This window comes from Dromiciops gliroides, chromosome 1 (genome assembly GCF_019393635.1).
Source record: "Dromiciops gliroides isolate mDroGli1 chromosome 1, mDroGli1.pri, whole genome shotgun sequence".
In the NCBI taxonomy this organism is placed as follows: Eukaryota; Metazoa; Chordata; class Mammalia; order Microbiotheria; family Microbiotheriidae; genus Dromiciops; species Dromiciops gliroides.
In genome coordinates, this window is record NC_057861.1 from 239,098,749 (window position 1) to 239,126,411 (window position 27,663).

Below are 27,663 nucleotides of genomic sequence, written 5' to 3' on the forward strand. Positions count from 1 at the left end.
TATATACATATTTATATACACACATATATGTATATGTATATTTACACATACATATAAACATAAACACACTTCCTTTTTCCATTTTGTATATATATCTTCTGGCTTTATCACTGAACTGAAACAACTCTCTCCAAAGTTAGTAATTGCCAAATCCGTTGGTCTTTTTGCTGCCTTAGTTGTTTTTGACCCTTCTCCTGCATCTGGCACTGCTGATCACTCTCCTCCTAGATACTTTCTCTTACCTGGAATTTTGTAAACCACTCTCTCTTGGTTCTCCTGCTCCTGTTTGTTTGTTTTTTAATTATATATATTTTTTCAATCAGCAAAAATTTGCTTTTTTAAAGCAATTTTTTTTGTTTCTCACAAAAACTCTTCTTTCCCCAATTGAGAACCAGAGAAAAACAAACTCCCTTTTATAAACACGTGTGGTTAAGCAAAGTAAATGTCCTAATTGGTAATGTCCAAAAACAGATGTCTCATTCTAACTTGTGAGTCCTTTACCTATTGAGAGGTGAGATCCTGCTGCCTTTTCAAACATTCTTTCTCAATCTCCCTTGCTAACTCATCAAATATATCATGCCCTCTAACTGTGAATGTTTCTCAAAGTTCTATTCTACGTCTCTTCTCTTTTATACACTTGACATGATCTAATCACCTCCCATGGGTTTAATTAACATCTCTTTGAAGGTGACTCCAAAGCCTATATATCCGGACTCAGTCTCTTCCCTGAATTTCAATCCCATATCACCAACTGCCTACTGAACATTTCAAACTGGCTGTTCCAGAGACATCTTAAACTCAACCTGTCCAAAACATAACTCAGCATCTTTTCTACAAAACCTTCCCCTCCTCTAAAACTTCCTTACTTCTGTGTAAAGCACCACCATTTTCCCACTCTCCCAGGTTTATAGCCTTGGTGTTATCTTCAATTCCTCACTCTCCCTCAACCCACATACCCAACAGCAGCCACCAAATCTTGCTATTTCTACCCATCTGATTCTTTTTCTCTACTCTGCTACCTTAGCTAAAGCCCTTATCACTTCTTAGATTATAGCAACAGTCAATTAATTGGTCTCCCTGCACCAAGTCTTTTATCACTCCTGCACATCTTACAGTCTGCTGGTAATCTGATTTTCCTTAGTGACCATTTGACTCCTCTATTCAATTAATATTAGTGGCATCCAGTCACCTTTAAGATAAAATATCAAACTTTTCCATTTAGCCTTGAAAGACATTCACAATCTTGCTCCAACCTACCTCTCCAAGCTCGCTGGATATTACTTCTACTCCATTATGCTTTGATCCAGACAAACTGGACTTCTGTCTGTTCCTAATACAGGACATTCCATCTCTTACATGTCTTTACACTGATCCTACTCCATTCCTAAAATGCAATCCCTCTTTATCCTCCAACTAAGAGAGACCCTTTAAGACAAAGTGCAAGTATCATCTCCTGCATAGAGCCCTTCCTAATTTCCCAACTGTCTAACTACTTTGTTTATATTTCCATTTATTAACTTACTTACTTTATGTCGTGTATATTTTTATGTATGTGTCTCTCCCATTAAAATATAAACTCCTTGGGAGTAGTGATTGTTTCATTTGTTATGCTTGTATTTCTCCTACATAGCATAGTGCCAAGCGCATTGGTTGTTCAATTGTTCTTCAGTTGTATCTGACTCTGTGACCCCATTTGGGGTTTCCTTGGCAGAGACACTGGAGTGGTTTGCCATTTCCTTTTCCAGCTCATTTTAGAAATAAGGAAAATGAGGCAAACAAGGTGAAGTGACTTGCCCAAGGGACACCAAAGAGACAAACTGCCTTGCTAAGGGTTAAGAGAAGGCTTGATGGGTCCCTCTGTTACTTTGCATTTGACGGTTTTAAAATTAAAAAGGGTAAAACTAAGAAAATGAAAAATTATATAAATTTGGAGATTGTAATGATGGAAGGAGGACAGTAGATTTCACAGGAGAAATGTGAGAGTTAGGGCTTTTTATGTACCATGTGAATCACTGAGTCAGAAGGCTCTTACTTAAGATACTGAAATATAATTATCATAGTGAGAGGCAGGAGGACAAGAGAAGTCAGAAACTTTGTAGGGAGGGAGAACCTGAGCAAAAGTGAAGTGGGAATAACAAGCTACTAGTTTGGAACTGTGGCAGTTAGAGGGCGTCAGAGGTGAGAAGGATTCAGCTGAATGATTCCTGATTGGCTGGAGGGAAGTAATTTCAAAGAGCTCCAATGACATCTATGACCCTTTAGATCTAACCAGAGTTGGAGCAAAGGGAGGCTTTCCATAAGGGCTTATTATTGCTCTCTGCTGTCAACTCTGGCTTGAAAAGGAAAAGCAGGAGGGTTTTGAAGTGGCTTTGTCATCCTGGTAAAAGGAGTTATATTGCTATTGGCTCTCCTGTAATTGGGCTGCAGATCATAATTGGTTGTTGTCCTTCCTTCTTGAAGAGGACCAAAATGACATCACTATGTTAGAGTCAAGTTACGGTGTATCTGACTCTGGTTGATCAGACCAATACAAGCTGAGCATGTTCTACCACAGATTGGGCTATTACAAATAGTCCATGTGAACATTTGGGTTGGATTCTCAAAATTTGTGTATCTCACATTTCTTCTGAGCTACTTCAATTCTACTTTATCTACTATATCCAATATAGAGATGTAGGAGTCATGTGCATAGAAACAATAGTTGTACTCATGTTAGTTAGAGAGATCATAGAGAGGATGTAAAGAGGGAAAAAGGGCTCAGGACAGAACCCTGGGGTACACCCAGTGATGGTGGGAGAACAAGGTTGATGATCCAGGAAAGTCAATAGTATTATATCCTGCTGTTGTTGTTGTTTGTCTTTCATTATTGAAGAGTACCATGACATCTGGAGGTGATGTCATGACTTCTACTGAATTGGATTTAAGTGAGGGAGGGCTGTGTAAGGTCACCAACCTCACTCTCTCCTCCAGAGCCATCTAGGTACAGTGGCAAGATATAAATCAGGACGACTGGAGACGACCCCAGATGTTTAAGGCAACTGAGGTTAAGTGACTTGCTTAGGGTCACATGGCTAGTAAGTGTGTGAGGTGAGATTTGAACTCAGATTTTTCTGATTCCAGGGCCAGTGCTCTATTCACTGCACCACCTAGCTGCCCCATCATCATTTCCTGCAGAGAGGCAAAGAAGGATAAGGTCTGTAAAAAGGAGAGCAATTTCAGAGTCAGATTATAATCCATTAATAAATGAGTAAGCAGAGAGAAACTGGGAGTTAAACATTTTAAATTTTGGTTATGAAAGGAATAATTATAGGACAATATATTGAGGAGACATAAGGGTCAAATGAAATTTTTTTTAAAAGGATGGGTTAGGGGCACCTAGGTGGCATAGTGGATAAAGCACCAGTCCTGGATTCAGGAGGACCTGAGTTCAAATCTTGCCTCAGACACTTGACACTTACTAGTTGTGTGACCCTGGGCAAGTCACTTAACCATCATTGCCCCGCCAAAAAACCCCACAAAAAACAAACAAAAATTTAAAAGTATGGGTAAGATGTTCCTGTTTAAAGACAGCAGAAAATATGCTGACAGATAAAAAATAAGTAAAGATTAGAGTGTGAGAGGCCACAGGTGATAAGCAATTAGAACCAGAGAATTTAGAACAAGACAAATCTTTAAATATCATCTGATCTAGGGGTTCTTACCCTGGGATCCATGGACCCATTCCAATACCCTCATTTTCTCAAAATAGGTTCAGATAGGCAAAATGACTGGCTCAAATTCAAAAAAGGCAATGATCTGTAATGTGGATGATCCTCCAATTCTAAAATCCTGGGATCCCATTTTTTTTTTTAGTGAGGCAATTGGGGTTAAGTGGCTTGCCCAGGGTCACACAGCTAGTGTTAAGTGTCTGAGGCTGGATTTGAACTCAGGTCCTTCTAAATCCAGGGCCGGTGCTCTATCCACTGCGCCACCTAGCTGCCCCCGGATCCCATTTTTTTAAACACAAAAATTCACCCTAATTTGGATTATGAAACCAAACTTCATAGTATATAAAGGTCCCTGTCCAACTCTCCAGAGATCTTTGTAACCAATCACTGACACATATAACCAGTTTGTCAGTGGATGTTGTCAATGAATAAATAAGAAAACTAAAGATCAAGTTTGCAGTTCTAATTTTCAGTTTTGAAAAAGAATAATCCATTAACGCAGATTCTTCCATCCCATCACCTTGTATGTTTTATAGATATGTCAAGATCCAATAATACACAAAAGTTAGATCAGAACCAAACAGAAAAAAAAATAGTACAGAAAATGAACAAAATGCTTTGCTTCCAATTTCATCAGCCAATTAGCAACTACTTCTTGATCATGGCACTATTTGTTATCTCTATTACACAACACATATCCCACAAGATGTTTACAATAATTACTGCTCTTAAGGTTCAGCTTAGTGCTGAAATGGAAAAAAAAAGTGCTTTTGCACACATAAAATGAATTAAATTCTCTGGTTATGGATATAAGGGATTGCGTCTTTCATAGGCAAACAGTTTGGTACCTGGAAAGAATAGGAAAAGAGCTTTGGTTGAATAAAAACTGCTAAAGAAACAGCTTTCCTATAAGTGGTAAGCTACTTGCTTGCAAAAGCAACCTGTGGCTTAAAACACTTTGTAAAGGCTATAGGGTGAGGCCTCTTTTATATGAGTATAAAGAAACACAGCTATCAGCAGTACAAACTGTGAAGAGTGGGCCTCTTTGGCAATCACAGAATGGGTGGAGCTCCAGCCGGTCCCTTGGTTCATTTGCATGCAACTGTTTTAAGAGTTAAGATGGCAAAACTTAAGATGAAAAAGCATCTAAATGTCTAGGAACTATTTATGATTAAATAATGACTCGATTTCAAAATGCAGATTTGGGGAGTTTTACCTCATAAGTAAAGAGATTCACTGAGCACCAGGAGTCTCTGCTTTAAGATAAGGAAAGTGTGTCAAGGTTGAAGAATCTGGCAAGTGAAGACTAAAGAAACAGCAGGGGGTAAAAAGGTCAGCTTTGTTTGAGTTCTGTGAAGAATGGTCAATCAAAGATAGATGGTGGAATGCTAGACTTGAAGTAAGGAAGACCTGAGTTCAGATCTGTCCCCAGATATTTAGTAGTTGTGTGACCCAAAGCAAATCACTTACCCTCTTTCTGTCTGCAAAATGGGGATAATAATAGCACCTCCCTCCCCTGGTAGTTGTGAGGATAAAATGAGATCATGTTTTAAGCACTTCTCAAACCATACAGCAGTATATAAATGCTATTTATATAAGGCTTCAGCCAAGAGATTCCTGATTGCCTGAAGACAGACTGAGCTAATTAGACAAGAGCTTCCATCTAAGCTATTTCCTTTAAGCACCACCTACAGCTGGAGAGAGGTCATGCCAAAGAAGTATATGTGCTGCTTCCTTCAGTATGAGAGGGAATAGCAGAAAAGATAGACAAGCTTTGCAACTGGTTTGCTGTGAAGTGTTTGCTACAAGCATGATGCTGAGTGAATACCTGGGTGAGCCTGTCTGTATTGGCCAGAGACAGCCAAGCCCAATGGGCCTGACAGTTCTGTCTTCAAGACATCTGCTAGCTAGATTAGGAGTGTAACACTTTCTCAGTGATTTTTTCAAGAATGACTCTAAATTGAAAGAACTTGTTCCAAAGAAGAAGAGAAGACTATTTCTCCAGCTAGAGATTGATGAAGATCAGAAGGAGCAAGTTAGCAGAAAAGTAGTTTCATGTGGTACAGATGCTCCTGAAAAGACTAATGACATCCAAGCCTATAGTCCTGAGTTGTGAGTTAGCCCCCAACCTATAGGTTTTCTTCACCAGTGTGTCTTATGCCAGGTTTATTTAAGTTTATGTAAGATACAGTTAGGTAATGCAGCAGATAGAGCACTGAGTCTGGAGACAGGAAGACAAATTCAAAATTGCCTTCAGACACTAAAGAGCTGTGTGACCTTTGTGACCTTGGCCAAGTCACTTAATCTCTGTCTCAGTTCCCTCAACTATAAAATGGGGATAATAGTAGCCTACCTCCCAGGATTATTGTGAGGATCAAATGGGATAATTTTAGTAAAGTGCTTAGCACAGTGCCTGGCACATAATAGATACTACATAAATACTAGTTAGCTAATAGTATGTAAATTATGTCCATTTATCCCTATGGATACTTGGTGGGAGAGCTGACCCAGGTTATGTATGGAATATGATATAACTGATTATTCCTACATTTCTTTTATTTATCTTTAATGCCTATAATATATGGGGTATTATTGATTTTACCTTATTATACATTAAACAATAATCTACTCTTACCTGTGGTTCCACTTGGCAAGGTTACTCTTTGATACACAGTGACATCTCTTGATCCCAGGCTTTGGAGCCAATCACATTCTCAGAGAATGATATAATCCCGGCTTGAAAATGATTGCCTTAGCTAAACACAAGGGAATCTAAGTAGAAAATAAGAGGAAATAGGAAGATAGATGGGCAGAGAGAATTTTGTGGATTCTCACAAATCACATACTTGGAGAAAAAAATTAAAATCATATTGGTATATTCTTTTTTAAAAGGCAGCAATGTATAATTCATGTTAGAATTTTTCATAAAAATATTTACACAAAAATTATAATTCAAAGGAAGTTTAAGGTTCAGTTATATGGAAAATTCAATCATGTGAAGTACCTCATTCTGCAATTATGCTGAATTAATGAGATATTACTTAGAATGACCAAAAATGTCAGTGAGTCCATTGAATAATGAACAAATAATCTTGTATAAGTCTATCAAAAAACAGAAAGTTGGTAGTCAAAAGTATTTATTAAGCTTTTATTTATGTGCCAGGCATTGTGCTAAGCACTGGGGATACAAAAGGGCAAAAAGACAGTCTCCGCCCTCAAGGAGCATCTGACATTCTAATGGAGAAAACACCATGTAAATAATTAGGTACACGTAGTCAAGAAGCCTTTCTCTGTGGGTGAGAGGAAAACCCTCAATATTTACAGAAGCAATATTTTGAAACAAAAGTGGAACTAGTGGGGGGAAAGAGTGTGGGATTAGTTTGGTCCTAATGTTGCACCACCCACATCCACTGATTTATTCCCTGCCAAAATATTTGGCAATTTATAGACTCATGGCAAAGATCCAAATAGTGATGGACCCAAACATAAAGTTTAAATTTTAGACTAAGTTGAGACATCCACAAAGAGTCAAACAAAGTGAGTTGGTTAGGTTAAAAAAGAAAAAAGCCATTCCAACTAAACCAAAGTGTTACTTGGGCAAACATTTCTGGTAGACTATTCATAATAGGAGGAAAGGCTTTTGAATTCCCAAGCAACTGTTAGATGTCAACTAATAAGGATGACAATGTTACAGAATCAGTAGAAAGAAAAATTAAATTAGCACTGAAGCATTAGAAAACCAAAATCTAGTACCCTTCCTGGTTTTTATATTACTTTAGGATAGCTTTAGGGCAGAAAAGAAGGAGAATCTGCTACCTTCCTGCTCTCACAATTCAACTAATTATGGCAGCAATTCCCTTCATAAGTGGGACTTCTCTCTCTCCTAGGATCAGGGCTTATTAATATCTATATATTTGTTCAATCATTTCAGCCGTGTCCAACTTTTTGTAGCCCTATTCGGGGTTTTCTTGCCAGGGATATTGGAGTGGTTTGCCATTTCCTTCTCCAGTTCATTTTACAAATGATGTAACTGAGGCAAACAGGGTTAAGTGATTTGCCCTGGGTCACATAGCTAGTCAGGGTTGGAGGCCAGATTTGAACTCAAGTCTTCTTGACCCTAAGCCCAGCACTCTATCCACTGTGCCACCTAGCTGCCCTCTATAGACTTAATGTTATCAGACAATTTCTTTGCATGAATCTCTAAATTGTTAAATAATGAACCTTATTCACAAAGTTGTAAGGACATGTCAGGCACCACGATGTAGAGTGATAGAGGTCAGAAAGGATACTTCCTCTCCTTCAGTGTTGTAAACCATATGCATATTAAGCCTCATAGACCTAAAAAGGTTATCAAACTAGTGATTCATGTCATAGTTCTCACGTGGAACAGTTAGGTTACCAGAAGCTACTAAAAGAGGAAAGGTAGCACTTACTTTTCTTGTCACAGCAGCTATACTAAGAACACAGGATCCCAGTCACTACAACATTGTCTTCAAACAGGCAGAGTTTGAAATGAAAAAGACAACACTAGGGAAACCGCTTTGAAAAAATAGGAAAGTTCATCTCTTCTGATCTTTCACAACAAGTCTTTCCCAACTCCCCTTAGTGCAAGTACCTTCCTTCTAATTATCTCCAATATGACCTGTATTTTATTTGTACACAGATATTTCTGTGTTGTGTCATGCATTAGACTGTGAGCTCTTTTACAACAGGGACTTTTTTTAACCTTTTTATATCCCCTAAGCACAGTGCTTGGCATGCTTAATAGCTGCTTAATAAATACTTAGTGACTGACAGACTAGTGGGTAAAGAATAAGACTAAAAAAATAAGCCAACTATGCATAATGTTTCATTGGATACTATCTTCTGTTTAGAGGGGCTATTCTTATTTAATTAACCTTACTCAATTAAAATTGAACACCATAAGAAAGACAGATATGCAAGAAAGGGTTAGGTAACCCAATAGAATCCTGGATAACTATACACACATACACACACACATCAATATATATACACACACATGTGTATATATGTATGTACACACAAACATCAAGGATATCTATATCCTAGAGATGAGAATGTGTATACACACACACACAAACAGAGGCACAAAGAGGGAGAGACAGAGGAGGGGAAGAGACAGAGATAGAGAGATATTAGAGATGAGAATGTATCTAGCATTCCAGTCCCTGAAATGTAAAATACAGGGCACAGATGTATGGTTTAAGCTTATATTTAATTCTCATAAATAAGAAATAATAAACTTATAGGTCTTCTAATGAAGTAAGCTCATATTACAGAGAAGGGCAGATGGGTCAAGAGCAATAAATTAGCTAATGTCAAGTTCACATAGCTAATTAACAGCATAAATATCCATGACAAAATAAGAAAGCATTTTAAGTCCTTTATTATTTTTGGTTTTATCATAATCTTGAATTAAATATAACTATCAGAGGAAAACTGAAAAACTGACCATTTATAATTGAATGATGTTGACAGATTACATTTCTATTTAATTTATGCCAAAGAACACTAGAGGTCTCTAATGTATGTAGAAAAACACTAGTCTTTGAACACAATTATGGAAATTTAACTGAACAAACCAGAAGAACATTGTACACAGTATCATCAACAACTGTGATAGACTTAATTCTTCTCACCAATACAACGGTACAAGAAAGTTCCAAAGGACTCATGATGGAAAAGGCTCTCCAAATCCAGGAAAAAAAAAAAAGAACTGTGAAATATGGATGCGGATTGAACCAGACATGCTATTTCTTTTGTTTTTGGTGCTGTTGTTTTTCTTTTTTGAGTTTTTTCCTTTTTGCTCTGATTCTTCTCTTATAACTTGACTAAGCAGAAATGTGTTTAATGTTATTGTACATATATAACCTGTATCAGATTACCTGCTGTCTTGGTGGAGGGTGGGGAGGGAGGGAGAAAAATTTGAAATTAGAAATCTTATTTAAAAAAATGTTGAAAACTATCCCTACATGTAACTGGAAAATAATAAAATACTTTTATAATTTAAAAAAAAGAAAGAAATTGAACTGAACAATACTTGAAGAAGAAACATGCCCAAAACAGAACTCATTTTCTTTCCCCCAAAACCCAAACTGCTTCCAAACTTACCTATTTCTGTTGAAAGTATCACCATCCTTCCAATCCATCAGGTTTGTAACCTTGGTGTTATCCTGAGCTCACTCTCTCATTCCCACATACCCAACCAGGTGCCAAATCTTGCCATTTCTACCTCAACAACATCTCTCACATCTGACCCCCACCTCTCTACTCAGCTACAGACACCTTAGGCCCTTATCACATTTCACTTAACATTACTGCAAAGTCCTCCTAAATGGTCTCTCTGCCTCATCATTCCCCATTCCAATTAATCTTCCACATTAGCTGCCAAAGTGATCTTCCTTACTGACCTTTAACTACCCTCTCTAGTGGCTCCCAACTGTCTCTAGGATAAAATATCAAACTCCTCCATTTAGCCTTTAAAGACTCTCATAGTCTGGCTCCAACCTATCTTTCCATGCTCACTAGATATTACTCCTCCTGTGATCCAGACAAATGAACTTCTCGTTGTTCCTCTGTTTCTCATACACAGCAGCTCCATTTCATATCTCAGGGAGAATAGCCAGAAAAACAATATAGAAATTGGTAAACCATACTCAAGTAACAGTTGCCTTTAAAACAAAAATGAACAAAACAGAAACTGTGAAACCCTATGTGAGAATAAAAAACTAAAATACTACAAGATTTTAAGAAATTTTAACTGTTTCCTACTATTCAAAATAAATGATGTGGAAAACAGGTCAAGCAGTGATAATTTAAGAATTACTGGACAACTTGACAATCATGACCAAGAAAAATCATGGACACTACATTTCATGAAATCAAATTAAAACAGCCCAGATATATTAGAACCAGAGAGCAAAGTGAAAAATACAAAGAATCCACCTATTACCACCTATAAGAAATCCTAAAATGAAAACTCCTGGGTCAAAATTTAGAGTTTTCAGGTTAAAAGAAAAAAGTACTACAAGCAAACAGAAAGAGTCCAAGTACGAAAGAACCAAGGTCAAAACCTAAAAACTACCAGTACATAGGAAAAGAGAGCTTGTGTCACCATATTCTAAAAGGCAAAAGATAATGACCTACAACCCAGAATAGCTTAACCAGCAAAACTCACTATAATCCTATAGTGGAAAGAATTGCCATTAATAAATACTGAACTTTTAAATATTATTAAGGAGGAGGACAGAGCTAAGTAGAAACTTTTAAGTGCAAACAAAGAAATCAAGACAAATCTAGAAAGGTTATTACAGCTGAGCAATTGGGAGTTTACAATGCTGAATTACTTACAAGCTAACTGAAGGATAAGAAACAAATGTTCCGTCAGAATCCAAAATTAATTAAGATAAACAGAGGGTCCAGGGTATAATTTTGTTCTGTTCTGATGAATTTAAGAGAATACCAAAAATGGAGGGGAAAAATAAATATAATAAGAGGGAGGGAAAAGACAGATCAATAAACTAAGCATGCAATTAAAAAAGTAGAAAAGCAAAAAATCCAAAAGTCCTAACTAAACACCAAAAGGAATCTAAAAATCAAAGAGATTACAAAATTGAAAGTTTAAAAAAAAAAAAAAGGTATTGAATAGGGGCAGCTAGGTGGCACAGTGGATAGAGCACCGGCCCTGGAGTCAGGAGGACCTGAGTTCACTTAACACTTACTAGCTGTGTGACCCTGGGCAAGTCACTTAACCCCAATTGCCTCACTGAAAAAAAAAAAAAGGTATTGAATTGAAATATAAAATAAACAGTTCTTTGGGAAAAAAATCAATAAAGGAAAGAGCTATTAGGTCTGATTTTAAAAGAGAAAAGAAAATTAAACTGCCGATATCAAAAAGGAAAAAGGAAAAATCATAACAATTCAAGATAAAAAAGGAAATTTTGAGAAATTATTTTGTCCAATCATATGCCAACAAAACTAACAATTTAAATGGCTGCAAACATAAACATTTAGATTAACAGAAAAAGAAAGAGAATTTCAATAACCCAATCTCATAAAACAAAATGAACACCAGAAAGAAAGAAGCTGAAAAGCCACAAAGGAACTCCTAAAGAAAAAAAAATTCAGTGCCAGATGGATGTTTAAGTGAATTTTATTAAAACAATTCATTCAAATATCATATAAACTATTTGCAGGAAAAAGAAAGGATTCTATCAAACTCTTTCTATGATAAAAATGTGGTCATAATATCTAAATCAAGGAGAAACAAAGCAAAGAAATAGAACATAGACTAATCCCCAATATCAAGGTGAAAATAATAAATGAAATATTAGCAATGAGTATACAATATATTAAAGTTATTGTTTGTTTTAATTATGACAAGGTTGGTTTTATACTAGGAATGCAGTTACTTCAATATAAGGAAAACTATAAGCATAACAAACTACACTGATAACAACAAAAAAAATTAAATCAGACGCAGAAAAAGTCTCTGACAAAATACAATGCACATTTCTGTTGTATGAAAAACTAAAAAGTATAGGAATGAATGGACCATTTCTCGATATGAAGTATTGTATCTATGAAATAAAACCAGTAGCCAACATCATATATAATGAAAAAAATGCTAAAGACCTTTCCAAAAGGATCCAGGGTAGTCCTTTATCCCTACTATTATTTTTTTTTGCATATTTCAAGAAATGCTAGCTGTAGCAAGAAAGCAAAAAAATAAATAAATAAATTGTGGGAATATGCACAGGAAAAAGAGGAAACAAAAATACCACTTTTTGCAGAGGATATGACAGTATACTTAAGGAACCCACAAGTTTCAAATAAAAAAATGAATTTAATCAAAAACCTCAGCAAAACAACAGGATATAAAATGAACCACATAAATTATCAACTTTTCTAAACACTACCAACAAAAACCAGTAAGGAACAGATAGAAAGATAAATTCCATTCAAAAACATTACAGAATGTGAATAATAATCAGGTTCTACCTACCAAGACATATACAGGAAATCAAAAACAACAACTATAAGAAATAATATATATGTAAATAACTGGAGAAATATTAATTGCTCACGGCTAGGCCATGCTGACGTTTGGGTTTTTTTTAATGACATTTATCTTCATATTCAATATAATGCTAATCTTTAAGTGGTTGGGGGTGAAAATGACAAAATTCATCTAGAGGCACAAAAGGTCAAGAATCTCAAGACAACCCTGAGAACATGTGGAATAGAAAAGAAGGTGAGCTATTTATGTAAATGAGTGAGAGATTCAGGGATAAGGAGGCTAAATCCTGCATGTATATCCACAAAATATGAAAAAGAATCCAAGGTAAGCCTATAGAACATTCAATGAATTCTCTATAAAGAATTTAAGAAAACGCATGGATAAGAAGCATACAGGATGGGAAAGCATAGCTGGGTTATGATCAGAGTGATGAGATTACTGAGCCAAAGCATATGTCACATGCATAATGAATATGCCATCCTCTTCCAGAAAGAGAACTGATAGTCTTAAGGTCCACAATGAAGCATACTTTCTCCAATTTTTCTTCTTGCTTTTTCCCAGCCTGGAACATGGCTAATGCAGAAATTTGTTTTTCATGTCTATACATGTTTGTAATGGTTTTTATTTTTCTTGCCTTCTTGATAGGTGGGGGAGGGGGAAGAGAGGTAAAGAATTTGCAAGTGAATTTTTAAAAAATGTTTAAAGAAAAAAAGAATCTAAGTAGCTTACAAGAGAGAGTCAATCATATGATCAACTGACAACATACAATATTTCTTAGGGTGGCAGAACCAAATTTAAATATAATTTGGAAATATTTAACAAAATAAATATAGAATTTTTTCTAAAAGAAAAAGTGTATGTCACAACTTATTTTCAACACTCAGCTAATACCCACCTCAAAGGTTGGCTAAATGTAAATCTCAGAAATATTCACAAAAAAGTGATCAGACTTTTATGATTTCTTCTTTCTTGAACAATCTTATAAACTATTCACATGTCAAGAGACAGTTTTCATATAGTTTTATTCATCCTGAATGGTGACTATTAGCATTTGGGGCAAATAGTAGACATTTATTATTGCTGTTACTGTTGTTGAAGACTAGTCACATGCTAAGTCTAACAAGAAAGAATGAAATTATAATTTCTTGGACCACTAACATCTGCTATAATAACAGCCAACATTTATATAGTACTTTAAGGTCTGCAAAGCACTTTACACATTTTATCTCATTTTATCTTCACAAGAACCTGGAATGTAGAAGCTATGATTATCCCCATTTTACAGAAGAGGAAATAGAGGATGAGAAAGGTTAAATGATTTGCCCAGGTTGTCCCATACTTAGGATGTGTCTGAAGCAGAATTTGAATTTGTCTTCCTAACTCCAGGTCCAGTGCTCTGTACACTGAGGAACTTTGACACATCTCTTTTATATTCATTACAGTGAAGTGGCTGTCAATCCTTTCTCCAAATATGTCTTAATTATTCAACAAATTCAATTCCAAAGATATTATGTAAATTATTGAGCAAGGACTCACACAGTTAATGCTTTCACAAAGTACTGCCTTTGAGTATTGTGTATATAAACAGATATATATATACACACACACACACACACATACACTTAAATATATACAAATATGTTTGTAAATATGACTAAGCATAGCCTCTCTTTTAAATTAAAAATGAATAGTTTTTTCCAAATATGAAATAAGTGGCCAATATGATTTTGTTCTTGTTCAGTATTTCAATCACGTCTAATTTTTTGTGACCCCATTTGGAGTTTTCTTGGCAAACATCCTAGAGTAGTTTGCCATTTCCTTCCCCATTTTACAGATGAGGAACTGAGGCAAACAGGGTTAAGTGACTTGCTCAGGATCACACAGCTAGTAAGTATCTGAGGCCAAATTTGAATTCAGGAAGATGAGTCTTCCTGATCCCAGGCCTGTCACTCTATCCACTGTGCCATTTAGCTGCCCAGGTCAATATGATAACTATCTTCAAAAATTTGAAGGGCTGTCATGTAAAAAAGGAATAAATTTGTTTTGTATTCTTATAGAGAACAAAAGTAGGAGTCAAATTTCCCCTCAACATAAGAAAGAACACTTTATGACTTAGCCCTAACAATGGATGGTGTTGGCCCAAGGGGAAGTTCAGTCCTGATCACTAGAAATATTCAGAGACTTAATAATCATCTGTCCTAGTTGCCATAGACATGATTCTTGCATAACTGGGAGCATGAATTAAATTCTAAGGTCCTTTAACTTTATTATTCTATAAGTTTATGAAAAAGAATGCTAATGAATTTGCTTAAGGGTTCTTCCTTTCTATAGATATGAACCCTCATTTCTAGTCTTTGGTATAATGTACAATATCAAAATCATGTCCTCTCTTCAAATTGTTTCACATTTGGAAGGTGCGTATTTTCATTATATACATGTCATAAATACAAACCCATACAAATAGATGAAGTCATGGTGTGTATATGGAGTGACACACATAGATGCACACAATCTTTTTTTACCTTTCGTCCTGTAAATGCTGCACGATGAAGTGGAGTGTCTCCCATATCATTTAACACATTTACTTCTGCACCAGCCTAAAAAATAAAAGTGTTTTAACAATTAATTAATAATTAATTGTTTTGATACATAAACAAAAGTCAGAATTCCACAGACATTTTCTAAACCTCCACATCAGGGTGCAGCTTAGAAGGAAAGCATGCTTCATTAGGAGTCATAGGACTGCCTTTGGGCTTGTTTCCTTATCTAAAAGAAAGCTTCGTAAATTGTGGGTCACAACCCCATATGGAGTCAACTGAATGTGAGGGTCATGAAAAATTTGGCAACAGTAAAAGGTTATATAAAACAGTAAAGGTTATATAAAACAGTAAAGGTTATGTAAAACAGTAAAAGGTTATATAAAACAGTAAAGGTTATATAAAACAGTAAAAGGTTATATAAAACAGTAAAGGGTTATATAAAAAAGTAAAGGGTTATATAAAACAGTAAAGGGTTATATAAAACAGTAAAAGTGATATAAACCAGTAAAGGTGATATAAAACAGTAAAAGGTTATATAAAACAGTAAAAGGTGATATAAAACAGTAAAGGGTGATATAAAACAGTAAAGGTGATATAAAACAGTAAAAGGTGATATAAAACAGTAAAAGGTGATATAAAACAGTAAAGGGTGATATAAAACAGTAAAAGGTTATATAAAACAGTAAAGGTTATATAAAACAGTAAAAGGTTATGTAAAAGGTGATATAAAACAGTAAAGGGTGATATAAAACAGTAAAAGGTTATATAAACCAGTAAAGGTTATATAAAACAGTAAAGGGTTATATAAAAGGTGATATAAAACAGTAAAGGGTTATATAAAACAGTAAAAAGTTATATAAAACAGTAAAGGTTATATAAAACAGTAAAGGTGATATAAAACAGTAAAAGGTTATATAAAACAGTAAAGGTGATATAAACCAGTAAAAGGTGATATAAACCAGTAAAGGTTATATAAAACAGTAAAAGGTGATATAAACCAGTAAAGGTGATATAAACCAGTAAAGGGTTATATAAAACAGTAAAAGGTTATATAAAACAGTAAAAGGTGACATAAAACAGTGAAGGTGATATAAAACAGTAAAGGGTTATATAAAACAGTAAAGGGTTATATAAAACAGTAAAAGGTGATATAAAACAGTAAAAGGTGATATAAAACAGTAAAGGGTTATATAAAACAGTAAAGGGTTATATAAAACAGTAAAAGGTTATATAAAAATTTCTCGGGCAAAAAGGGGTCAAGAGTAGAAAAAGTTCAAGAAGCCCTGATCTATACAATGTGGGGGTTGGACTAGATGATCTTTAGGTTCTCTTCCACATCTAAATATGCAATTCTATTACAGAGCATTATGGGTTACATAAAAAATCAAGATAACTCTGTGCCATTATGAATCTTTGAATCTAATAAGGCAATATAACACACAATAACCATAACAAAAAATGGGGAAAAAAATAAATATGAAGTGCTACTTGACTTATGAGGAAGGAAAAATTATTCATTCCTATTGGGACCAGGGAAATCTTTAAGGATGAGATGACCATTTTGGAGGATATTACAGGACTACAGAATTTCAACAGGTGTACAGTTGGAAGGAAATAACATTCACAGGATGACTAACATGACTAGAAGTCAAAGAATATACACAATGGATATAAAGTAATCCAGGAGAGTAGAGCAGATAGAACATAAATGCATTCAATTATCCTGTATAAGGAATTAGTCCTTGTAGACAAGGGCTCCTTAGCTTTGTTTGTGTCATAGACCACTTGGCATTCTGGTGAAGCCTATGAACCCTTCTCAGAAAAACATTTAAATGCATAAGATTTCGAAAATATGTAGGAATGCAAAAGGAAACAATTATACAGAAATATAATTATAATTGTCATACCCTTTCCTTTTTCTCTATTCACTCTGCTATCATTCTAATTCAGACTCTTGTGCCTGAATTAGTATACAAGACATCTAAACGGTCTCCCTCCCCCTCCAGTATTTCATAGGGATCAGGACTTTGGAAATAATCTAGTCCAATCCCCTCATTTTACGGATGGGAAACTGAGGCTCAAAGAGATAAAGTAACTTTTTTTTTTTAGGGCAATGAGGGTTAAGTGATTTGCCCAGGGTCACACAGCTAGTAAGTGTTAAGTGTCTGAGACCATATTTGAACTCAGGTACTCCTGAATCCAGGGCCGGTGCTTTATCCACTGTGCCACCTAGGCTGCCCCGATAAAGTAACTTTTTCATGGTAACACAAGAAATGAGCTACGAAGCAGAAACTCAATGTGTTATTCACACAGCTGCCAAATTATCTTCCTAATACACAGATCTAATCACAGGACCCTCCTACTCAAAATCATTCATTGACTCCCTATTTCTTCTCAAAAACTTCAATGGATCTGTGAATTTGAAATGGGCATTCCCACCCATAATACATTCTGGGACCCTGTCCTGCCTGCCTACCTTGTTGTGACTTGTGCAGACATGCCCTCCACATGTTCTCCAGAGGGCATTCATCTAACTTGATTTCTTTTACCACTACAAGGACGCTAATAGAGCAGTTGTCATTCCTCATAACCATCCCATCTCCTATTAAGTGCTACATTTCTTTATACCATTTCCCCTCTGTAATTCATTGTTACCAAGGTGCCAGAGCCTTCTTGCACCCACCATGCACATTTCCATTACCCTTAGGGGGACCATCAATTTCAAATCCTATGAGACTTTAATATTTTTTGACTCATGGCCATATGAAACATTCGAAAAGTGATGGTATTTAAAAGTCTTTTGTTCTAGGGATGAGGTTAGGAGTCATTAAAAGAATTTTGCCTTTTCAAAAAAGACAATGTCAGCCTACTTTTCTTTTATTCCTGCTATATTCTGGGCTTAAATAATCACCCATTTGTAGTAGTCATCCCAGAGAGATTTATCTTTCCATAACCATATCTGTAGGTATCTTTATTTATGTGTGTGCATATGTATGTATGTATGTGCATGTGTATACACACACACACAAAAATGGACAAACTCAATTGATACATTTTGTATCATCATCTGGATAATAGGCTTTCTTCATTCACTTGGTTTCTTTCTTCACTAAAATGGCTGATTAGGCCAATCTCTTTTGAATAATTATGGCTCTCATCAAAGAATTCCAAAAGTGTTCCAAAGCTCAAATCATAAAGTACGATATCATCTACAAACAGGAGAATCTGGAAGACTTTGCCACCTAAAAGGGCATCCCTCCTTTACTTGGAGTCTAAGCTAGGTCTCCTCCCTGACAGTGGCAAGCACCCTTGGTAAGCACATCTCTGCTTAATGTTTTACTTGTGATGATAATAATAATAGCTAGTATTTATACAGCATTCTGGCTTATGAACCACTTTACAAACCTTATCTCATGTAATTTCATTAACAACTCTGCGAGTTAGATTTTATTTTTATCCTCATTTTACAGTGGAGGAAACTGAGGCAGTTTAAACTTGGAGTTTCCTAACTCCAGATCCAGTGTTCTATTCAATGAGCCAGCTAGCTGCTACCTGATCAGTCGTCATCTGTGTTGTTATATTCTTGGGTTCTCAGGGGAGAAACTGTGTTTCAGAAAAGCTTCTAAGATAACACTTTGGATTAGCAAATTAAAATGTGTGTGTATGGGGGGGGGGGGGGGCGGGGCAGTGTTGTTAACAGTTAACAAATGTCCTGACAAACAATAAGTACAGCAAGCCTCTATTTCCTACTGAATAAAATACTAAATCCTTCACTGGTCTAGAATTTAAGTCGCTCTTCTGCACTCAGATCCAACCCACCTTTATAGGCTCATTTTACTCTACTCTTCATGTATTTTATGTTGCATCCAAAATACAAAGGATTGCTAACTGTTCCTAATATTGTCCTACGGTCTCACTTCTATGCATTCCCAATATGCTACCTCCTGTGCCTGGAATATAATATTCCCTCCTCATCTGTCACTTTTTACATCTTCTTACTTGAAGACACAACTCAGGTGCCACCTGCTTAAGGAAACATTTTACTAATCTTTTCTCCTTAAATTTTCTTAGAGCACTTTAGCTCTGTCCTTTGTCCTTATCACAGTCTACTTATTTGCATGAACTTCTGATCCTCCCAACCCCATTAGGGTCTAATATCCTTGAAAGCAGCAGTTAAATTGTTTTTGATCATTGTATTCCCAGTGTCTTAAACACTAAAGGCACTTAAATAGGCTGACCTGAATTTGAGATAAATTGGAAAAAGAAAGAAAACATGAAAAGCTTTAAAGCAATATTTCTCTTGGTCTCCTGACATGTGGTTAACAATGCAGCATGCTACATGACAAGTCATCCTCTTTTCTGTACATACATCTCTTTAATAACTCTTATGCTGCTTCTAATAAACACTTTTTATTGCTTACCTCAGACCCAGCTTCCTGCTTCCTATAAGACTCAACTCAAATCTCATCTTTCGCAGGAAGCCTTTCCCATCCTCTTCCAATCCCTTCACCTCCAACTGCTAGCATTTTGACACTCTACTGGCTACTCAAGGAGTTTACACCGAGAGAACCAAGAGTCAGCATTTATCATTGGCCTAAAAACTGTGATTCTTAGCATTGTTTCCCTCCCTGTCCGTTACTCTGATATCGTCACGATAGATGATGAAGGCTCACAGGAACAAGGATAATTTTGTGTTTTTAGTTTGTTTCACAGGTTGCCTTGGCCAAAGAATTCATCACTAAGTAGCCAGCCTCTTGGTGATGAGCCTCTTTATACTTGGCTAGGTTGGTCCTCAGAAGTTGTTTGCTACTAGTACCATACTCAAAGCCTTTTGAACATGGTAGAACTTGCCAGAGATTACACTCCACTATCATACTGGTTGAGAAACCAGGGTTGTATCCACACCATGAAGAGTAGGACTTTTATGGATCAAATACTTCACAAACTAAAGAAATTTTATAGACACTATTTTTTAGTTTAACACTTCTTGGGGCGGCTAGGTGGCACAGTGGATAAAGCATCAGCCCTGGATTCAGGAGTACCTGAGTTCAAATCCGGCCTCAGACACTTGACACTTACCAGCTGTGTGACCCTGGGCAAGTCACTTAACCCCGTTGCCCCACAAAAAAAAACAAAAACAAAAACAAAAAAACCCACTTCTTAAAGAGTAGTTAGCCCCCTGAATAAAAGCAAATGACTAACTGAAAGTGCAAAATTTACATTGAAATAGGAAAAAAATATAAGGTATGACCTGAGTTTTTTTAGCTCTAAAGCAGAAAATTTGAAACTCAAAAATTTTTGAAATTAATGTTAAAAATTGTATTTGGGGGAAAAAATGAAATACTATAAAAATAATAATTTAAAATTTTATTATAGACTACTAAGCATAAATCTTTAAAATTAAAAACCATAACTATACCTTCAACAAATCCTGTACCACTTGTCCATGTCCAAAATAGCATGCCAAATGAAGAGGAGTCCAGCCCAAATTAGATTTACTTCTCCCTAAAAATGTTAGCAGAAAACAAATTGTAGGTAAATGAAGATTTTCACATTCATGATTACTATAATAATAGTTGTTCTGATGTTATCACCATAATGAGCTGTTTTTGAAATCCTCCTGCACAATCTACCCCAACACTGCTTAGCCACATTGCAATGAAATCTATTAAGTACATATGATACATCCTAGATATGGTCCTGGAAACTCATCTTTATTAGAAGAGGGAATTTCCTCTCGGGTAATTCTCTATACCAATGAAATTATAGATCTGGTCAAAAAAAAAATCTATGTGTGAAAGACAGCATGAAGAATACTAGACCAGGAATCAAGAGAGCCAGATCTTAGTCATTGACCTTCCACTCACCTGTGTGACCTTGAACAAGTTACTTAACTTCCATGAAATGCAATTTCTTTGACTGCAAAATGAGATGACTGAACTAAATGATCTAGGTTAGCTTCCATTGCTGAAATTCTATAATTCTAAGTCCTCAGGTATTCAAGTATTGTACAGTATCAATGTATAAAAACCCTTTTTGAATACTTGTGCCAGGTCAAATATTCCTAATACACATTTATGTTTTTCAAAAATGTTGCATATTTGTTGTTCTGGGAAAATTGATTTATTTGGTATAGAATGTTTCCTGTAGTAACTGAAGAGATGTAGCTGGCAAGCCTAGTGGCTAGAGTAAAATCACTTGAACACATTCCCAAATGAATAGCCCATGGTATGGAAAGGAATACAAGCTGAATCAGAATTACAGGAAGGAGAAAGGGAAAAAGTCCCCACAATGACAACCCAGTTCTTAGTATTAGGCTGAATAGCAACCATAAAATGACAAGGTGCATTTCTCCCTGACAGGAGAAAAGTTAATGACACAAAAGCCCAGGACAGAGGTAGCAGAAAGCTCACAAAGCCCTTCAGATACTGAATCTGTGTAATTCTGCTGCCCTAGAAAATGGAAAGCTTTCTTGACAGGAGGCTTGTGTATACATCCTTCAAACTATGTAAAAAGTAATTCCATTCTGGTTGTTCCCAGATCAGAGCACAGGTCAGGAGAGCAGGGACCACACCTCTCCTTAGATCATGTCACCTTGGAAGAACTGAAAACTGATAGAATCCCAGAACTACCTCTGAGAACAGTAGCACAAAAGAAACTGAAGCTTGGGACAACGCTCCCTATACTAAATTAGGCATAGCCTAATTTTAACATAAAATTAAAAGTCAAGAAATAGGTTGAGGCAATGAACAAACAACAAAAAAGAACCTGACCATAAAAGGCTATTAGGGTGAAAGGGAAGACATTTGTCTTGATCTTTGCTGTCACCCTAATAGCCTTTTATGGTCAGGTTCTTTTTTGTTGTTTGCAAGATTAAATGTTTCATCAGGAATCCTATTTTCAAATAGAAGACAAATACAAGACTCAAAAGAAGGTAAACTGGAAAAAGAAATTATAAGGGAGTCAATAGTTTAAAGTGTTTACATTCCTACATAGAAAGATGATACTTGTAACTCCTAAGACTTTTATCATCACTAGGGTAGTTAGGAGTATACATAGTCAGAGGACACACATGTGAAGTGACTATGATGGGATAATTATCTAAAAAAAATAAAATTAAGGGGTGAAAATGAGGAATGCACTGGGAGAAGCAAGAAGGAAGATGTAAAATAGGGTCAATTATCTCATATAAAAGAAGCATGAAGGGCAGCTAGGTGGTGCAGTGGATAAAGCACCAGCCCTGGATTCAGGAGGACCTGAGTTCAAATCCAGCCTCAGACACTTGACAGTAGCTGTGTAACTCTAAGCAAGTCACTTAACCCTTATTTGGGGGGCAGCTAGGTGGTGCAGTGGATAAAGCACTGGCCCTGGATTCAGGAGGAACTGAGTTGAAATCTGGCCTCAGACACTTGACACTAGCTGTGTGACCCTGGGCAAGTCACTTAACCCTCACTGCCCTACCAAAAAAAAAAATTGTTACTTGGGACAGCTAGGTGGCACAGTGGATAAAGCACTAGCCCTGGATTCAGGAGGACCTGAGTTCAAATCTGACCTCAGACACTTGACACCTACTAGCTGTGTGACCCTGGGCAAGTCACTTAACCCCAATTGTGTCACCAAAAAAAAAAAAAAAGGAAGAAGCAGCATGAAAGATCTTTTAGAGGGGAGGGGAAGATGGGAAGGCAGGAGGTGGTGGACAAAACTTGAACCTTACTCTCAGCAGAACTGAGATAACATACACACTCAGTTGTGTATAAAAAGTAGGAGAGGAAAGGAATAAATGAAGGGCAGGGCAGTGGGAGGGCTGACAAAAGGGAGAACAGATTCAGGGAGGCAATAGTTAGAAAAAAAATCAGAAGCAAAACACTTCTGAGGAGACACAGGGTGAAAAGAGAGAAAGAGAGAAGGGTAAACAAGGGGAAAAAATAGGATAGAGAAGGCAATCCTAGTAATCATAACTATAAAAAAAATTTCACAAGGTTCTCCAACAAAGGTCTCATTTCTCAAGTATATAGAGACCTGAGTCAAATTTTTAAGAATACAAATCATTCCCCAATTCATAGTCAAAGACAGTTTTTGGAAGAGGGGGAGGGGGAGGAGGGGAGGGGAAGGAGGAAAGGGGAGGGGAGGGGAGGAGAGTAGAGGGAACCTACATGTACAAAAATATTTATAGTAGCTCTTTTAGTGGGGGCAAAGAATTGGAAATTGAGGGGGTGTCCATCAATTGAGAAATGGCTTAACAATTTGTGGTATATAATTGTGATGGAATACTATTGTGCTATAAGAAATGAGGAGCAGGATAATCTCAGAAAAACCTAGAAAGGCTTACATGAACTAATAAAAAGTAAAGTGAACAGAACCAGGAGAACATTAATAGCAATATTGCAAGATGATCAACTATGAATGACTTAGCTATTCTCAGCAATACAATGATCCAAGACAATTCCAAAGGACTTATGATGAAAAATGCTATTCATCTCCAAAGAAAGAACTGATGGAGTCTGAATGCAGATCAAAGCATATTTTTTAAAAACTTCATTTTTCTTGGGGGTTTTTTGGTCTGTGTTTTCTTTCATAACATGACTAATATGGAATATGTTCTGTATAACTGCATCAGTAGAACCTATATCAAATTGTTTACCTTCTCAATGAGGAGAAAGGAAGGGAGAGAATTTGGAACTCAAATTTTTAAAAAAAACAAATGTTAAAATTTGTTTTTACATGTATTTGGAAAAAAATAACCTATTTTTAACAAAGAAAATGTATGTTCATTTTTTTAAGAGAAGATGCAGGGAGATGCTTCAGATATTTCACAAAAGGTTGTTAAAGTTTATAAAGGAAGGCAAATCCAGATTATGATGTTACTACAAACCATTTATCATCTTAGCAATATTAATATTATCATGCCTACATAAAAGTGGCTAGCAATGGAAGGCTAATGTGAAAAATTAGAATCTAATCAAAACTTACCTTTGCAATTAATATTAGCAATCACCTCCTTTCGCTCCATGGTTTCTAAGATCTTCCTAACTTCCTCAGTGTTGCCATTTCTGGCATTATGGAGAAGTTGTTGTTCTGCTTCTGTACTCATTTCTAAATAAAACAGTAGAGAATGTTCCCATTACAAGAACAATGCATGTGGATACTACAAGAATATTAAAAAATATCTTTTTCCCCAAAGAGTTAAATATTTTTTAATATATATTATCTAAATCATCCCCTGAAAAATGATAAAGAAAAATAGAATTATCTTAATTTTGTACATAAAAAAACAGACAGTTGATTAAATGAAAGTTGAGAAGTAGATTCAAGTCACTCTGTGCTCTGTTTTATTTTCTACACCAATAACTTAAAATTTTTGAGAAGTTAAAATATATCACTATTAGGTTTGTAGGAAGATGGTGACATAAGTAGAAGGTAAAGAAATAGTTCCCATTAGACCCTATAAAACATCCAAAGAAATAAAAATCTTTTAAAATAAGAAAAACAAAGCTAAGTTTAAAGCAATTAGCAACTAGAGAAAAATTCTGAGAAAATTTTTAAATTCTGCTGTATAAAAAAGTATGGGAAGAACTATAGGAGAAATGTGCCAAAGCAACAACTCAGGTCGACAATGAATATGTTAAAGAAAAGAAAAATATTGGAACTTGGATAAAAAAAATATCCAAAAGAAAAAAAGAAATTTGCAAAAATAGTGTCAAAGTAAAAAACAAAACATATACTTAGATTCTAGAATCTTTATTTTATAACAAATTTAAGCCTTTTTCCCCTCCAAAGACAGACAGTATAACAACAATCCTTCAATGAATTTATCAACAAAAGACCAAATAGCAAAGATTAGGGCAAAGAAACTGCTGAATTGGAAGTTCAGAGGAACTGGATTTGAATCTTGTCTCTGCTACTTATTACCTGCATAAATTTGGACAAATTGAACTCTAAACCTCAATACCTCCTCTGTAAAATTAGGGACTGAACTAGGTGACCTCTAAAATATCTTCTAGTTCTAAATTATGATTTCATGAATTAGGGGGAAAAAAAAAATCCTTCCAGTGAAATATAGAAGACTCCTTCCTACCAAGATACTAGCATAGTTCTACCTACAGATGACCACATTGCATATATAGAAACACAAACAGCCTCAACAACAGAACTGAGATAAATAAGCCTCATCAAGAAGAATCACAAAAAAAGTAAGGCACATTCTTAAGCACTATCAATAAAGGCCAAGAGGAACTATTTTTTAAAAAATACAATTTAGGGGCAGCTAGGTGGCGCAGTGGATAAAGCACAAACCCTGGATTCAGGAGAACCTGAGTTCAAATATGGTCTCAGACACTTGACACTTACTAACTGTGTGACCCTGGGCAAGTCACTTAACCCCAACTGCCTCACCCAAAAATAAATAAATAAATAAATGCAATTTACAGTGATGACAAAAAATCACAAATGTTATTAAAACAATTCTGAAATAAATCAAGGAAGAAAAATTGGAAGAATATGCTTTGTATATAGATAGGATGGAGGCAGTGTCAAAACTGTAAGTTAATTTATAGGTATAATGTGAAATCAAGCAAAATATTAATGAGTTATTTTATAGAAACTGAATTAAAATGACAAAATTTATAAAGAGAATAAACAGAAAAAATATCTGAGACAGGCAGAAAAAAAACAACTGAGAGAGACATGCACACCCATTTAAAACAAAACCAGAAATTATCAAAGCTATCTCATGGTAGACAAAAAAAAATGAAAAATGGATTAATGGAACAATTGAAATCCAAAAAATAGAACCAAATGTACATTATAGTACTTGATAAAGCTATAGATGATTAAACATTGGAGAAAGAAATCATCAAGAGCAAGAACTGTCTTGATTTTGTATTTTTATCTTCAATATCTATCCAGTTTCTCCCGCACATGGTCCCTTCTCTCCTTTAACAATTGGAATAATGCCACCTGCTGGAGAGTTACTGTAGGAAAGCTCCGCCATTAGAAGGCATCTGAGGGCAAGTCATGTGGTTTTCTTTGGCATCCAGAAGTGACGTTTGCTCATGGGTAAGGTCAATCAAAGGTACCAGCCAATCAACTTGAGGAGCCTCCCATTTCTGGGAGGAGGACACGAAGTAGGAAGTGGGTGCTGGGGAGGGAGGGGTGTCTTCCTTTTTTGATTCCTGACCTCACCATGGCAGGTTGGATGACAGGGTCTCTTAAAAATAGATTTTTACCTTTCTCTCTGATCCTAATGCTCTTTAATAAATACTTAAATGCTGAAATACTCTTGCTAAGGCTTATAATTTATTGGCGACCACTCATTAGATATTTTAGACAGCATAGCTAGAATTTTAGCTCCTTACACTCCTCTCATACTGCCACCACCTTGGTTCAAATTCTCATCACCTGACATCCAGACTATGACAATAACCTGCTGTTTGGCCTGTCTGCCACAAAAGTCTCCACTCCAGTCCATGCTCCATTCAGCTGTCAGTGACATTCCTGAAGTGCAGATCTGACCTTGTCACCAACTACCCTTCCCAATAAAAGCCAGTGGCTTCCTATCACTTCTTGATTAAATATAAAATCATCTAGCAATAATCCACAAAGCCCTTCATAACCTACTGTCCCCAAACATTTTCAGTCTTCTTATACCTTATCTTATCACATGCTCTATGAACCAGTGATGCTGGTTTCTTTTCTATTCTTCAAACAAGACACTTTATTTCCTGACTTTAGGCATTTTCATTGGTTGATCCCAATGGCTAGAATCTTCTCCCTCCTCATCTCTGTCTTCTAGCTTCCTTTAAGTCCCAGCTAAAATCTCATCTCCTAAAGTAAGCCTTTTCCCATCCTTTTTATAGTCTATTTTTTTTGGGGGGGGGGGGGCAATGAGGGTTAAGTGACTTGACCAGGGTCATACAGCTAGTGTCAAGTGTTTGAGGCTGGATTTGAACTCAAGTCCACCTGAATACAGGGCCAGTGCTTTATCCACTGCACTCCTCCTATCCTTTTTAATTCCGGTAGATTCTCATTCTCTGCTGAGTATCTCCAATTTATCCTAAATATAGCTTGCTTGTAAATAGTTATTTGCATGTTGTCTCCCCCATTAGATTGTGAGCTTCTTGACAGTAGGGACTGTGTTTTACTTTTCTTTGTATCCCCAATACTTTGCACAGTGCCTAGCATGCAGCAGGTACTTAATAAATGTTTACTAATTGAGGAACTAACTAGTAAGTGCTTAAAATGCTTTTTTGCCCATTCATTCACTTCATATATTATGCTGTAACCAATGATATAAGCATTTTAAAACAAACAAAATCAGAAAAAATATTTATCAGATTAAGAAAATAAGATATTTTACTGAGGACAAAATGTTCTTTCC

The 27,663-nt window shown here is 35.9% G+C and overlaps 1 protein-coding gene across 2 annotated transcripts in view; it reads right to left on the reverse strand.

Annotated features, from left to right (window-relative positions):
• OSBPL1A (oxysterol binding protein like 1A) overlaps window positions 1-24,380 on the reverse strand; it is a 316,892-nt gene extending 292,512 nt beyond the window's left edge. For both annotated transcript variants that reach the window (XM_043969592.1, XM_043969582.1), the window contains exons 1-3: window positions 24,258-24,380; window positions 20,707-20,792; window positions 15,270-15,344 (exon numbers count right to left, since the gene is read on the reverse strand). In XM_043969592.1, coding sequence (XP_043825527.1) covers window positions 15,270-15,344; window positions 20,707-20,792; window positions 24,258-24,378 — 282 coding nt within the window. In that variant the 5' untranslated portion in view covers window positions 24,379-24,380. The remainder of the gene's footprint in view (window positions 1-15,269; window positions 15,345-20,706; window positions 20,793-24,257) is intronic.
• Between the last annotated feature and the right edge of the window lie 3,283 nt (window positions 24,381-27,663).